The 14897-nt window shown below is 42.6% G+C and overlaps 1 protein-coding gene across 2 annotated transcripts in view; it reads left to right on the forward strand.

Annotated features, from left to right (window-relative positions):
• Nucleotides 1-648: 648 nt before the first annotated feature.
• MAGT1 (magnesium transporter 1) overlaps nt 649-14897 on the forward strand; it is a 35122-nt gene continuing 20873 nt past the window's right edge. Inside the window, exons 1-2 of one of the 2 annotated variants that reach the window (XM_056539182.1) lie at nt 649-791; nt 14105-14274. In XM_056539182.1, coding sequence (XP_056395157.1) covers nt 14105-14274 — 170 coding nt within the window. In that variant the 5' untranslated portion in view covers nt 649-791. Of the gene's footprint in view, nt 792-866; nt 1113-14104; nt 14275-14897 lie in introns of those variants that run through there. The other variant, XM_056539181.1, reaches the window with a different exon arrangement.

A 14897-nucleotide genomic window follows, 5' to 3' on the forward strand; every position in this document is an offset into this window, starting at 1 on the left:
GGTACAAGCCCACTCACCACGTCAAGGCCACCTAATTTGAGTGGGTCCCTAGCATAAAATGGCATAGCACTGGGCGGCGACCACCACCGCCGCGACACCAGTGCCCACAGGGGGAACGACCCACTGGCAGAGCGGCCCCAATGCCACTCAAACCAGTCCATGGGTCGCACCTCCCCGCAGACACGGCGCCACGGACGCCCCACAGCATCACACCAGTGTGAACATGGTGTAAAAGGGAGGCTGCTAGTAAAGAAAAGGCCCTTGTGTACCTAACTACTACTTATATAGGGTTGGGCTGAGGGGGTGGGGCAGAGTGCACACACACACATATATATATATATATATATATATATCTAAAAACACACTAATATAACTCAGCGCTGGTTGGGATACACACACAAAAGGGACTACAACTCCAAGCCTGTCCAACCTCCCCCCCTTCACACATAGAAATCATCCCCAGACTGAGATTTATTACCCAGTCCCTGCAGTCTAAAAATCCCCAGCCCGTGCACTTTGTCATCCTCCCCTGCTCTGTCTTCTTTCTCCAGTGGAGACCTGCGTCCTCCAAAAGCAAAGCAGGGGGAGGGGAGATGCGTGCAGTCTGTCCCCCTTCACACATAGAAATCATTAGGGAGGGGGAGCTGTGTACGTCCTCTCTCCCCCCGCTCTGCCTTCTTTCTCCCCCTGCTCTGCCTTCCCTCCCCCAGCTCTAGGTTCGGAAACCTTCGGAGAGCTGAGGGGAGAAGCGGTCGCAAGTTTCCACCTCACACCGGCGCCATTGTCTGCAGGTGAGAACGCGGAGCTCCGCTGCCCATGAATGAAACTGTCACACTGGCCCCGCCCACTGTCCTGCTGACAAATAAGACTAGAACAGCTTGCCGCTCGCTGATTGGCTGTGCTCCACAGTGTGCTCCAATCAAGAGCGGCCACTAGAACACCCCCTTCCCCCACCATGTAGACGTAGTGGTGAGGTGACGCCTCCTCCCGGGCTTCCTGGTCGGTGGAAAGTTTAGCCGGGGGAGATGGCGGCGGCCGTGAAAGTAATGTTGGCTGTGGTGATCCTGCTCGCTCTGTGCGGGGGGCTCTCTGACGGCCAAAAGAAGAAAGAGGTGGGTCCGGCACAGCAGGGAGTTATCAGAGGGCGCCTTCAGATCATGGTCCTAAGAGCAGAAAGTGTTCCTGGAAGGACTGGCAGCCTGTAGAGGTTCCCTTGTCCTTTATCCAGCTACATAGTGTAATGATGAGCAGTGCAGAGACTGTGAGGAGCACGTGACAGATGGGAGCTCTGCTCTGGATTCTCCTGGTGGACTCTGATGACAACATAACATAGTAGGCCTAATGTGACGTCACACTTCCTGCATTATACAGCTGTGGTCTTCAAACTATATCCTTCCTGATGATGCAAAACTACAGCTCCCAGTATGCCCGGACAGCCGTTGGCTGTCCGGGCATACTGGGAGCTGTAGTTTTGCAACATCCTGGGAGTTATAGTCTAGCAACATCTGGAGGGACATAGTTTGGAGAGCACAGCCATAAAGTGATTGTGTGTTCCAGTGCAGAGAAAATGAGGGTATCCTCCTCCATGTCCTTGCTGTGTGTCATCCCTTTATAAGGTGGGATTTCCCCACACATACAGGATCCTGCACAGATTTGATGCGCAGGATTTGTAACTGCAGATTAGAAGCTGTGCTCAGTCATTTAGTTTACATTGAAATCTGTAGCAGAAAATCCTGCGCATCAAGTCTGTGAACCTAAAGGGTATGTTCACATGGCGGATTGGTGCAGAGTTCCATTGAATTCAGTGGGATTCTGCTGCACTCTTCACACTGCAGAATTTCCACGCAAGATGTTTTTGCTGTGGAAATTCCGATTGCGGCATCTGCAGAAAGAGTAGACATGTCTATTCTTTCTGCGGAGTCACAAGGAACTGCATTGTTGTCTATGAGGCAACGCATTTCAAAGCAGTGCCAACAGGGCAAATGTGGGAATGTCCACAGGTATTTTCCGTGCGAACCTGCCGCACATATTGCCTTGTGTGAACCCGACCTAATGCTCCCATTTTTCCATTGAGTGTCTTTCCTCAGTGACGTCTCACCTGTCAATGATTGGCTGAGCAGGGCAGTCCCTCATAGTGTGTATGGACACCTAGTGACCATAGTAGGCCCCATAAAACCTAGTCACAAGGAGCCATGGCTTCTCTGCACTTGGCTGTTCAGCAGCAGTGGTCTCTTATTGTTTTGGAGAGGGCTTGTGAATTCGTGTAAATTCTGAGCTATTTAATGTGTACTTGAACTTACCATATTTTTCGCCATAGAAGACGCACTTTTTCTTCCCCAAAACTGGGGGGGAAAAGTTGGTGCTTCTTATACGGCGAATACACCCCTATCGCGGCGGTCCCTGCGGCCATCAACGGCCGGGACCCGCGGCTAATACAGGACATGCCCTGTATTAACCCTTCAGACGCGGCAATCAAAGCTGACCGCCGCGTCTGAAGGGAAAGTGACACTAACCCGGCTGTTCAGTCGGGCTGTTCGGGACCGCCGCGATTTCACTGTGGCGGTTCCGAACAGCCCCGACTGAATAGCCGGGTTAGTGCTTACGGGACACCGGGAGGGACCTTACCTGCCTCCTCGGTGTCTTCTCCATTCAGGGATCCCCTGTATGGCCGGCGCTCTCCTTCCACGTCGTCGCGTTCGTGCGTCAGCGTGCGTAACGACGTGATGGCGGCGACGGAGAGCGAGGATACCCAGCCGGCAGCAGAGATGTTCCGGAGCGACGGGGACACGGCGACAGCGATGGAGCGACATCCAGGGCAGCGGTGTCGGGTCCGGAGCGGCGGGGACACGAGAGTATTACCTCCTATGCAGTGGTCTTCAATCTGCGGACTTCCAGATGTTGCAAAACTACAACTCCCAGCATGCCCGGACAGCCAACGGCTGTCCGGGCATGCTGGGAGTTGTAGTTTTGCAACATCTGGAGGTCCGCAGGTTGAAGACCACTCTTGGGTTCAAAATCTTTATTTTTTTAGATTTTGCACCTATAAATTGGGTGCGTCTTATACGCCGGTGCTCTTTTTAGTTTAGATTGTTTGTACAGGTATATATTGGAGGAGTTTAAAAGTTTACTATCTGAAGCCTACGTAAACTTTTAAAGTTATGGAAGGAGATTAAAGGGGTACTCTGGTCGAAAACAAATTTTTTTTTTTTTAAATCAAATCAAATTTTTTTTTTTCTCTCTTCATGCAGGCATGGCATGGGGTGGTGGGGCTAGTATGGACTATGTTTGGGGAACATGTTGTATGTAATCATAATGTGTAGTATTGTATATTGAAAAACTATTTTGAGATAACATGTCCATGTTGGAAAACGTCTTGCTTTTGTAAATTGAAATTTACCAATAAAAAGATTATTAGAGGGAAAAAATAAATAAAATCAACTGGTGCCAGAAAGTTAAAAAGATTTGTACTTCACTTCTATTCAAAAATCTTAATCCTTCCAGTACTTAACAGCTGCTGTATGCTCCACAGGAAGTTCTTTTCTTTTTAGAATTTTTTTTTTGTCTGACCACAGTGCTCTCTGCTGACACCTCTGCCCATTTTAGGAACAAATCCCCATAGCAAACCTCTCCTGCTCTGGACAGAGGTGTCAGCAGGGGGCACTGTGGTCAGACAGAAAATAAATTCAATAAGAAAAGAACTTACTCTGTAGCATACAGCAGCTGATAAGTACTGGAAGGATTAAGATTTTTAACCCTTAAGGACCGAAGGTTTTTGCATTTTCGTTTTTCCTACTTGCCTTTAAAAAATCATAATTCTTTAAATTTTGCACCTAAAAATCCATATGATGGTTTATTTTTTGCGCCACCAATTCTACTTTGTAAAGACGTCAGTCATTTTGCCCAAAAAATCGATGGCAAAGCGGAAAAAAAATCATTGTGAGACAAAATTGAAAAAAAAACAAAACGCTGTTTTGTAAGTTTTGGGGGCTTCCATTTGTACGCAGTGCATTTTTCCGTAAAAATGACACCTTATCTTTATTCTGTAGGTCCATACGGTTAAAATGATACCCTACTTATATAGGTTTGATTTTGTCGTACTTCTGGAAAAAATCATAACTTCATGCAGGAAAATTTATACGTTAAAAATTGTCATCTTCTGACCCCTATAACTTTTTAATTTTTGCGCATATGGGGCGGTATAAGGGCTCATTTTTTGCACCGTGATCTGAAGTTTTTAGCGGTACCCTTTTTGCATTGATAGGACTTATTGATAGGACTATTTTTTTTGCACGTACGCCATTGACGTGTGGTTTAATGAACGATATATTTTTATAATTCGGACATTTCCGCACGCGGTGATACCATATGTTTTTATTTTTATTTACACAGTTTTTTTTTTATGGGAAAAGGGGGGTGATTCAAACTTTTAATAGGGGAGGGGTTAAATGATCTTCACTTTTTTTTCACTTTTTTTTGCAGCGTCATAGCTCCCATAGGGACCTATAACACTGCACACACTGATCTTTTACATTGATCACTGGTTTCTCATAGGAAACCAGTGATCGATGATTCTGCCGCTTGACTGCTCATGCCTGGATCTCAGGTACTGAGCAGTCATTCGGCGACCGGACAGCAAGGGGGCAGGTAGGGATCCTCCAGCTGTCCTGTAAGCTGTTCGGGATGCCGCGATTTCGCCGCGGCTATCCCAAAAAGCTCCCTGAGCTAACCGGCATACTTTCACTTTAGACGCGGCGTTCAACTTTGAACGCCATGTGTAAAGGGTTAACAGCGCGCGGCACCGTGATCAATGCCGGGCGCTTTTAGCCACGGGTCCCGGCCCGCTATGACGTGGGGCCACGTCGTGGCCCCGCGTTATAGATCGGGAGCGGACACATGACGTTCCAGTACGTCATGTGTCCTTAAGGAGTTAAGGACCCATGACGTACCGGTATGTTATGAGTCCACTCCCGTTCTATAACGCGGTGCCGCACGCTATTAACCCTTTAGGTGTGGCGTTAAAGGTTGAAAGCCACGTCCAAAATGACGGTTAGCTCAGGGAGCTGTTGAGGATCGCTGCAATGAAATCACAGCATCCCGAACAGCTTACAGGACAACCTTAGGGTCCCTACCTCCCTCCTCGCTGTCTGATCGCCGAATGACTGCTCAGTGCCTGAGATCCAGGCATGAGCAGTCAAGCAGCAGAATCATTGATCAGTGGTTTCCTATGAGAAACCATTGATCAATGTAAAAGATCAGTATGTGCAGGATTGTAGCCCCCTATGGGAGCTATAACATTACAAATAAAAAGTGAAGATCATTTGGCCCCTTCCCTAATAAGTTTGAATCACCCCCCTTTTCCCATTTAAAAAAAAAAAGTGTAAATAAAAATAAACATATGTGGTATCGCCGCGTGGGGAAATGTCCGAATTATAAAAATATATCATAAATTAAACATTTGCAAAAACATTCCAAAGACCAAAAAACCCGATCAATACAAAAATGGTACCGCTAAAAACTTCAGATCACGGCGAAAAAATAAAAAAGTTATAGGGGTCAGAAGAGGACAATTTTAAACGTATAATTTTTTCTGCATGTAGTTATGATTTTTTCCAGAAGTGTGACAAAATCAAACCTATATAAGTAGGGTATCATTTTAACCGTATGGACCTACAGAATAAAGATAAGGTGTCATTTTTACTGAAAAATGTACTGTGTAGAAACGGAAGCCCCCAAAATTTACAAAATTGTGTTTTCTTTTTTATTTTGTCTCACAATAATTTTTTTTTCCGTTTCGCCATAAATTTTTGGGTAAAATGACTGACGTCATTACAGAATAGAATTGGTGGTGCCAAAAATAAGCAATCATATGGATTTTTAGGTGCAAAATTGAAAGTTATGATTTTTTTTTTTATAAAGATAAACCTGGTAAGGACTCATGACGTACCGGTACGTCATGAGTCCGCTCCCGTTCTATAAAGCGGGGCCACGGCATGGCCCCGCATCATAGCGGGTCGGGCCCAGCCTCTAACAACTGCTGGGACCCGTGGCTAATAGCGCGCGGCATTGATCGCGGTGCCGCACGCAAAGTTGATCGCCGCGTCTAAAGTGAAACTAAAACGTTGCTAGTTAGCTCAGGGAGCTGTTCGGGATCGCCGCGGCATCCCTAACAGCTTACATGACAGCCTACCTGCCTCCATGCTGTCTGATCGTCGAATGACTGCTCAGTGCCTGAGATCCAGGCATGAGCAGGCAAGCAGCAGAATCAGCAATCAGTGGTTTCCTTTGAGAAACCAGTGATCAATGTAAAAGATCAGTGTGTGCAGTGTTATAGGTCCCTATGGGAGCTATAACACTGGGAAAAAAAAGTGCAAAAAAAAGTGAATAAAGATCATTTATCCCCTCCCCTAATAAAAGTTTGAATCGCCCCCCTTTTCCCATTTAAAATAAATAAATAAATAAATAAAACGTAGTATCGCGGCGTGCGGAAATGTCGGAAATATAAAAATATATTGTTAATTCATGGTCAATTGCATACGCGGAAAAAATTACGAAGTTCAAAATAACGTATTTTTAGTCACTTTTTATATCATGAAAGATGAATAAAAAGCGATCAACAAAAATGGTACCGCTAAAAAGTCCTCATACCACCCCGTACATGGAAAAATAAAAAAGTTATAGGGGTCAGAAGATGACCATTTTAAACGTATAAATTTTACTGCATGTAGTTAGGATTTTTCCAGAAGTCCGACAAAATCAAATCTATATAAGTAGGGTATCATTTTAATCGTATGGACCTACAGAATAAAGAGAAGGTGTCATTTTTACCGAAATATGTATTGTTGCAATATGGCGTTTTTTTGTTTTTGTTTTGTTTTTTTCAATTTTGTCTCACAATGACTTTTTGAAAGAGTTATGATTTTTTAAAGGTAAGGAGGAAAAAACGAAAATGCAAAAATGGAAAAACCCCGGGTCCTTAAGGGGTTAAATAGAAGTAATTTACAAATGTGTTTAACTTTCTGGCACCAGTTGATTAAAAAAAAAAAAAAAAAAAAGTTTTCCACCAGAGTACCCCTTTAATACTTGTGTAGAGGAAAATTTGACCAGTTGCCCATAGCAACCAATCAGATTGCCTTTTTAATAAATAAAAAAAAAGCCTCTAGACAATCAAAGAAACAATTTGATTAATTTCTATGGGCAACTGGTGAAATTTTCCTCTACTTTTCCTCTTCCTGCCACAAAAAGCTGTGTAAGAAATTCCCCATACAGGTTTTCTTTGTTTTACAACTGAAGTCACGTGGTAGGTTTATTTGATTATTTATGTACAGTACTTTTATTGGCAGAGATACCAGACAGTTGCACGAGTACTTGTAGGTAGCGGGGGCATTTGCACGAGTACTTGTAGGTAGCAGGGGCATTTGCACGAGTACTTGTGCAAATGTCCCCACTACCTAATCAGATGCCTGGGTGCTTATATAAAATTGCCTGGCGTCCAAGCAGCAGAAAACAGCGCTGCCCGGACAATTAAGCATACTGTATCATCACTGTGCTCTGTTAGCGGGATGTTTAAAACTCCCGGGCAATCCCCCTGGCCTAAGACTAACATGATCAGGAGATTTACCGGATGTCCCCCTGGACTTGCTTGGGAATTCAGTATGTCTCCTGATCTCATTAGTCTTCTAAAGGTATGATCTTCTTAAAACAGAATATATGATATGCGGTAAAACAAAAAAACTCTCATAAAAAATGTGGTCTAGGTAAGGGGTTGCTCATCTCATGTTTTAAGGAGCGGTTTCACTTTATATAAAAACCTCTTTATAGACATGTGGTGAACAAAAGCTGAGGATCACTGAGGATGGCACATGGTCAGTTTGTATAGCCTGGGAGGTGGGTTGCAGTGACATAGGTTCTTGTGTATATTCACATAGAGAACATGTAAATATATAACCCAGTGATCATGGTTCTTACCCATGGAAGAATTTCTTATGATGAACAGTCCTGTCCCCATATCTGCAGATCAAATGATCTCCCGATTCCTTGAGCACCTCTATAACATTTTTTTTTAAAAGCAACTGATGCCAGAAAGTTAACCCCTTAAGGACCAGGCGTTTTTTGTTTTTTGCACTTTCGTTTTTCCTCCTTACCTTTTAAAAAATCATAACTCTTTCAATTTTGCAGCTAAAAATCTGTATTATGGCGTATTTTTTGCGCCACCAATTCTACTTTGTAATGACATCAGTCATTGTACCCAAAAATCTACGGCGAAACGGAAAAAAAATCATTGTGCGCCAAAATTGAAAAAAAAATGCCATTTTGTAACTTTTTGGGGCTTCCGTTTCTACGTAGTAAATTTTTCGTAAAAAATGACACCTTTTCTTCTCTAGGTCCATACGGTTAAAATGATACCCTACTTGTATAGGTTTGATTTTGTATTACTACTGAAAAAAAATCATAACTACATGCAGGAAAATGTATACGTTTAAAATTGTCATTTTCTGAGCCCTATAACTTTTTTTTTTTTTTTTTTTTTCCATGTTCAGGGGGCTGTGAGGGCTAATTTTTTGCGCCGTGATCTGAAGTTTTTGTCGGTACCATTTTTGCATTGCTCAGACTTTTTGATCGCTTTTTATTCATCTTTTCATGATATAAAAAGTGTTGCAAACTACAATCAGGGATACTGGTGTGCAAAGGGTAAGCGTGGTTCACCTGAGCGCTCTACTCTCAGTATTATGCATCCACAGAAAAAATTGTAACACACGCTTAATTACTGCTCAATATTCTTCTTTTATAAAGCTTCACAGAGAAATACAATTCTCGCAAAAAAATATATTACCCCATGTGCACAAAAAATATAACAGCAGTGTCCGGCGGAGATCTTTTAGCAGCTCACCAGGTTCTTTGTAGTCATATAACCTGTGTCTAGAGATGAGCGAACTTACAGTAAATTCGATTCGTCACGAACTTCTCAGCTCGGCGGTTGCTAGCCTGCATAAATTAGTTCAGCTTTCCGGTGCTCCGGTGGGCTGGAAAAGGTGGATACAGTCCTAGGAAAGAGTCTCCTAGGACTGTATCCACCTTTTCCAGCCCACGGGAGCAACCGAAAGCTGAACTAATTTATGCAGGAAAAGCCCTCAACTGCCGAGCCGAGAAGTTTGTGACGAATCGAATTTACTGTAAGTTCGCTAATCTCTACATGTGTCCATTGGAACGGCCATCTCCTGCACCCGAGGGTGTGGAAGTCCATACAACGTTTCAAAGGCAACGCCTTCTTTGTCAAGCATAGTGTGAAAAACGCCCATCACCAGATTAAATACATCTATTGTTCTCGCGAGATCTCAGTTCTACAGTGGGAATACAAAGTTACAAAATGTATCAAAAATAATTTAAAACACACTTAAAAATATCAAAGCTCCAGTATACATATATTTATAGAAAAACATTAAAGTTACAGATCTCATTAATTCCGTCCGCTTTTAAAGTGCCTAATTTCTGTATCCAGCGTACCTCATTTCTCAGTAGTTTCATTTTGATTTGTTCTTTATTTTCTCCTTCAACATTCTCAAGTATCTGCCATCTAAGTTAATTCATGTGGTGTCCATGCTCGAAAAAATGTCTCGCTATGCTTGTTTCAAATTTTTCTTTATTTACCGCATCACCTTCATTACTGTTCCCATTGTCCTGTTTTTTTAAAAGTTCTAATTGCGCTCTTGTGTTCGTTAATTCTTTGTTTAATGCTCCTTGTGGTTTGGCCAACGTAGACTTTACCACAAGGGCATTTAAAAAAATAAATCACTTACATGCTGTTGCATGAGTGCCACCCTCTGATGGGAATTTTCGTCCCCTTCATCGGGTGCACCACGACATCTCCTTTGATGATAGCATTGCAGTTCTGGCATGACAGGCAGGGAAACGTCCCTGACTGTCTAGCTTTTAAGAAAGTCTGTTTGCTCACTTTTCTTTTTTACATCTGCTCTTATAAGGTGGTTTGCTAGAGATTTATTTTTTCTATAAGCAAATCTCGGGCGATTACGAAACAGACGGGCGATCTTGTCGTCCTCTGTTAGCAATCCCCAGTATTTACAGATAGTCTGTTTTATAAGTTTAGAATGGCAGTCATAAACAGAAAAAAATGTCACATCATTGTCTTTTCTCTGATCTTTCTTTTTATGTTTCCTAAGCTCTTCTCTCAGTATTTTATCAACTTCTTCCGCTATCTCCTCCACTTCTCTTCTATCATACCCTCTGTTGACAAACTTTTTCATCATAATTTCTTTGTTCTTCTGGAATTCTGTCTCCTCGCTGCAAATTCTTTTAGTTCTTATAAGTTGCCCTTTTGGTATTCCCTTGAATACCTGTGGGGCATGGCCGCTATAAGTTATAACGATCGCTATCTTTTACATACAATGTAGTATCCAGTCCCCCTTCTGCATTTTTGACCACTTTCACGTCCAGGTAGCTGATTTCTTTTTTGTTCACCTCGCATGAGAACTCTATCAAAGGATGACATTTATGAAGATATTCTACATATGTATGAAGCTGAGACTGTGGACCCGCCCAGAGGACGAACACATCGTCCACATAGCGGACCCACAGCCTCAGCTTCCCACCTAAGTCATGTCCAATAATAAACTGGCTCTAACTTACACATGAAAATATTTGCAAGACTAGGTGCCACAAGGGACCCCATCGAGGTCCCCTGTTTCTGGAGGTAAAATTCCTCCCCAAATCTAAAGTAGTTTTTCAACAGAACAATTTCTAACAGTTCAACCAGAAATGCAATTTTTGAATTGGAAAGACTACTATCCAACATTAGATGTTCCTTAATAGCCAGGATCCCCTCCTGAGTGGGGATGTTGGTATAAAGGCTCTTAATGTCAAGGGTACAGAGTAGAACCTCCTGTAATCCAGTTATATCTACAATGCAATCCAAAAATTGATTTCTGTCCCTCAAACAGTTCGGTAGGGTAGTCACTATCTTTTGCAAATGGCTATCTACATAAGTTGCCAAAGGGCTAAGAATGGAGTTCACCCCCGAGACAATGGGGCATCCCGGGGGCTTCTCCATATTCTTATGCACCTCTGGCAACAAATATAGGACCGGAGTCCTCGGGTTATCATTCATTAGTGCACTTTTTTCATGTGTACCAATAATACCATTTTGACATGCTTCTTTCAATATCATATATAGATTTATTTTTTAAACTCTATGGTTGGGTCGTTTTTCAGTTTTATGTTTCTCGTTGGTCACTTAGCTGACTATAAGCTTCACTCATACATACTCTTATCGAGAATCACCGTTACACCTCCTTTGTCTGCTTTTTTTTTAATAATAATTCTTTCATCCATTTTAAGTTGTTGTAAAGCTTTTCTCTCCTCCCCAATAAAGTTTGGTTTCTTATGATCTTTAATCTTATCCCATTTCTCAGTTAGGTTGCATTCACACCTCGTTTTTGCAATACGGTTGCGGTATCCGGTTTGGTTTAAAAAACCGTATTGAACCGGAGTGCAAACCGTATACATAGACATTTCATTGTAAACCGTAGCATCAGGTTGTGTACGTTTTGCATCATTTACGGTTGTATACGGTTTTTAACAGTACTCCAAACCGTAGTCTATTACGGTTTTGTGTCCAGATCCAACCTGTATACGGTTATTTTAAAATGGAGTTCTATGGTAACCGTATGTGCATACGGTTACATCCGGTTTGCACAATACGGTTTTTAATTTATTTATTTATTTTTTTGGGAAACTTAATAAAAAGAAGAACTTTATTTAAAATGTTGACAAACTTTAAAACCGTATATATTTTTTTCAAGAAAAACGTATTAAAACGTATGCAAACGTATACCTGTTTTTAAACCGTATACAGTTTAAAAACGTGAGGAGGCTTATATCCGGTTGCATACGTTTCGGTCCGGTTTGGTGACATGCGTTTTTTTTTTTAACAGAAACTGGATACGGCAACAGTATTGCAAAAACGAGATGTGAATGCAGCCTTACCTCTTTGATCACCACCTGCTGGAAAGAGTCCAGCAGGGGACAGTGAATCGGAGGTTCAAATCTACTTTTCTTTTTTATTTATTTTTTGTGCACATGGGGTAATATATTTTTTGTGAGAATTGTATTTCTCTGTGAAACTTTATAAAAGAAGAATATTGAGCAGTAATTAAGCGTGTGTTAAAAATTTTTCTGTGGATGATATAAAAAGTGACACAAAATACGCAATTTTGGACTTTGAAATTTTTTGGCGCATACACCATTCAATGTGCGGTTTAAAAAGCGGTATATTTTTATTAGGGGTGTGAATCGCCAAGAATTTGGCGATTCGATTCGAATCGCGATACCAGTGTGGCGATTCGATATATCCCGATATATCGCGATACCGTCTAGGTGACGATACATCGCGATATATCGCCCACCTGGGAGCATTCATAGATCCCAATAGACGCCGCTGTCAGCTTTGACAGCGGCGATCTAGTACTCCGGTGCTCACTTTTCTCATGTTATCCCGTCCGGGCTGCAAAATAAAATAAAACGCACTTTATCTTACCTGCCAACGAGCCCGCGGAGCTCCGGTACACTCCGGTACAGGTGTTCGGTCCCCGGGCTGTATTCTTCTTACTTCCTGTTAGTCCGGCACGTCACATGGAGCTTCAGCCTATCACCAGCGGAGGCGGGACATCGCTGCGGCCAGTGATAGGCTGAAGCTCCATGTGACGTGCCGTACTAACAGGAAGTAAGAAGAATACAGCCCGGGGACCGAACACCTGTACCGGAGCTCCGGGGGCTCGTTGGCAGGTAAGATAAAGTGCGTTTTATTAAAATTTCCACATCCCTAAAAGAATCGATTCAAAAATATTTTGAATCGATTCTGTATCGGCAAATGAAAAATCGCGATTATCGCGAGAATCGATTTTTTTCTTACATCCCTAATTTTTATAATTCGGACATTTCCGCACGCGGCGATACCACGTATGTTTATTTTTATTTACACTTTTTTTTTTTTTTATTCTTGGAAATGCCGGGTGATTCAAACTTTTTTTTTTTACACTTTTCTTATGCCATATTATAGCCCCCAGGGGGGGCTATAACATTGCATGTACTGATCTTTACCACTGATTGATCCATCTCCATAGGAATGCATCAATCAGTGTTTTCAGCGATTGAATGCTCAAGCCTGGATCTCAGGCTTGAAGCATTCATTCGTTGATCGGACTGCAGTAAGGAAGGTAAGAGACCTTCCTCCTGTGCTACAGCTGTTCGGGATGCCGCGATTATACCGCGGCGATCCCGAACAGCTCCCTGAGCTAGCCGACACTTTTTACTTTCACTTTTAGCCGCGCGGCTCAGCTTTTAGCCGCGCGGCTCACTATGACGCCGGGCCCGCCGCGATATGATGCGGGGTTACCGTGTAACCCCGCGTTATATCAAGGGAGCGGGACTAGGGGCGTAAGTTTACGCCCTTGGTCCTTAACAGGTTAAACAGATTTGTAAGTTAATTCTATTTTAAAATCTTAATCCTTCCAGTACTTATCAGCTGCTGTAAATTACAGGGGAAGTTCTTTTCTTTTTGAATTTCTTTTCTGACCACAGTGCTCTCTGCTGACACCTCTGTCCATCTCAGGAACTGTCCAGAGCAGGAGAGATTTGCTATGGGGATTTGTTCCTGCTCTGGACAGTTCCTGAGGTGTCAGCAGAGAGCACTGTGGTCAAACAGAAAATAAATTAAAAAAAAGAAAAGAACTTCCTGTGGAGCATACAGCAGCTAAATACTGGAAGGGTTAAGATTTTTAAATAGACGTAATTTACAAATCTGTTTAACTTTCTGGCACCAGTTGATTTTAAAAGAATCTATGAAAAATGCATGAAATCAATGAAAAAAAGGATAGCACACAAAATGGATCTATAAAATAGTGTATACAGTCCTCATTGTAGCTTTCATACCACTTCCAATACCATGTATATTTCTGGACATTTGGCTTCCTCACTTTTGCAGACTAATAAGTTTTATAGCACAATAACTTCTACTTGGTCCAATTATGCTTTGAGCTTGCACATAACTTGGCTTCCTCCATTCCCTCTAACCCTTCTCTTTTTCTATATGTAGATGTTATTATCCGAGAAGGTGGGGCAGCTGATGGACTGGGCCAGCAAGAGACCTGTTATTCGTATGAATGGTGATAAGTTCCGGCGGCTGATCAAAGCTCCACCAAGAAACTATTCTGTCATTGTCATGTTCACAGCTCTGCAGTCACACAGGCAGTGTGTTGTTTGCAAGTAAGGATATGGAAAAGTCATCTGTATTTATAGATGGGGCTCCATGCTGCATTATGGCCCCCAAATAATTCCTCAGTTTATGTACCGTATTTTTCGCCGTATAAGACGCACTTTTTCTTCCCCAAAACTGGGGGGGAAAAGTTGGTGCGTCTTATATGGTGAATAAACGCCTATTGTGGCGGTCCCTGCGGCCATCAACGGCCAGGACCCGTGGCTAATACAGGACATCCCCCGATCTCTGTGCTTGGTCCTGGCAAGGTTCTTCAGGCTTCATTTATCCGAGTGGGATGGCACTACAGATAACCCTGGGAGTTTCTGCAGTGGCGAATTGTCATGTTGGTGGCACAATCACATATAGTTAGCACATAAATGGAAATATTCGTGTTTTCACTGTTTATCTGGCTATAATACATTAGGGTTAGAGATGAGCGAACTTACAGTAAATTCGATTCGTCACGAACTTCTCGGCTCGGCAGTTGATGTCTTATCCTGCATAAATTAGTTCAGCTTTCAGGTGCTCCAGTGGGCTGGAAAAGGTGGATACAGTCCTAGGAGACTCTTTCCTAGGAATGTATTCACCTTTTCCAGCCCACGGGAGCACCTGAAAGCTGAACTAATTTACG

The sequence above is a fragment of the Hyla sarda genome, chromosome 9 (assembly GCF_029499605.1).
Source record: "Hyla sarda isolate aHylSar1 chromosome 9, aHylSar1.hap1, whole genome shotgun sequence".
Classification (NCBI taxonomy): Eukaryota; Metazoa; Chordata; class Amphibia; order Anura; family Hylidae; genus Hyla; species Hyla sarda.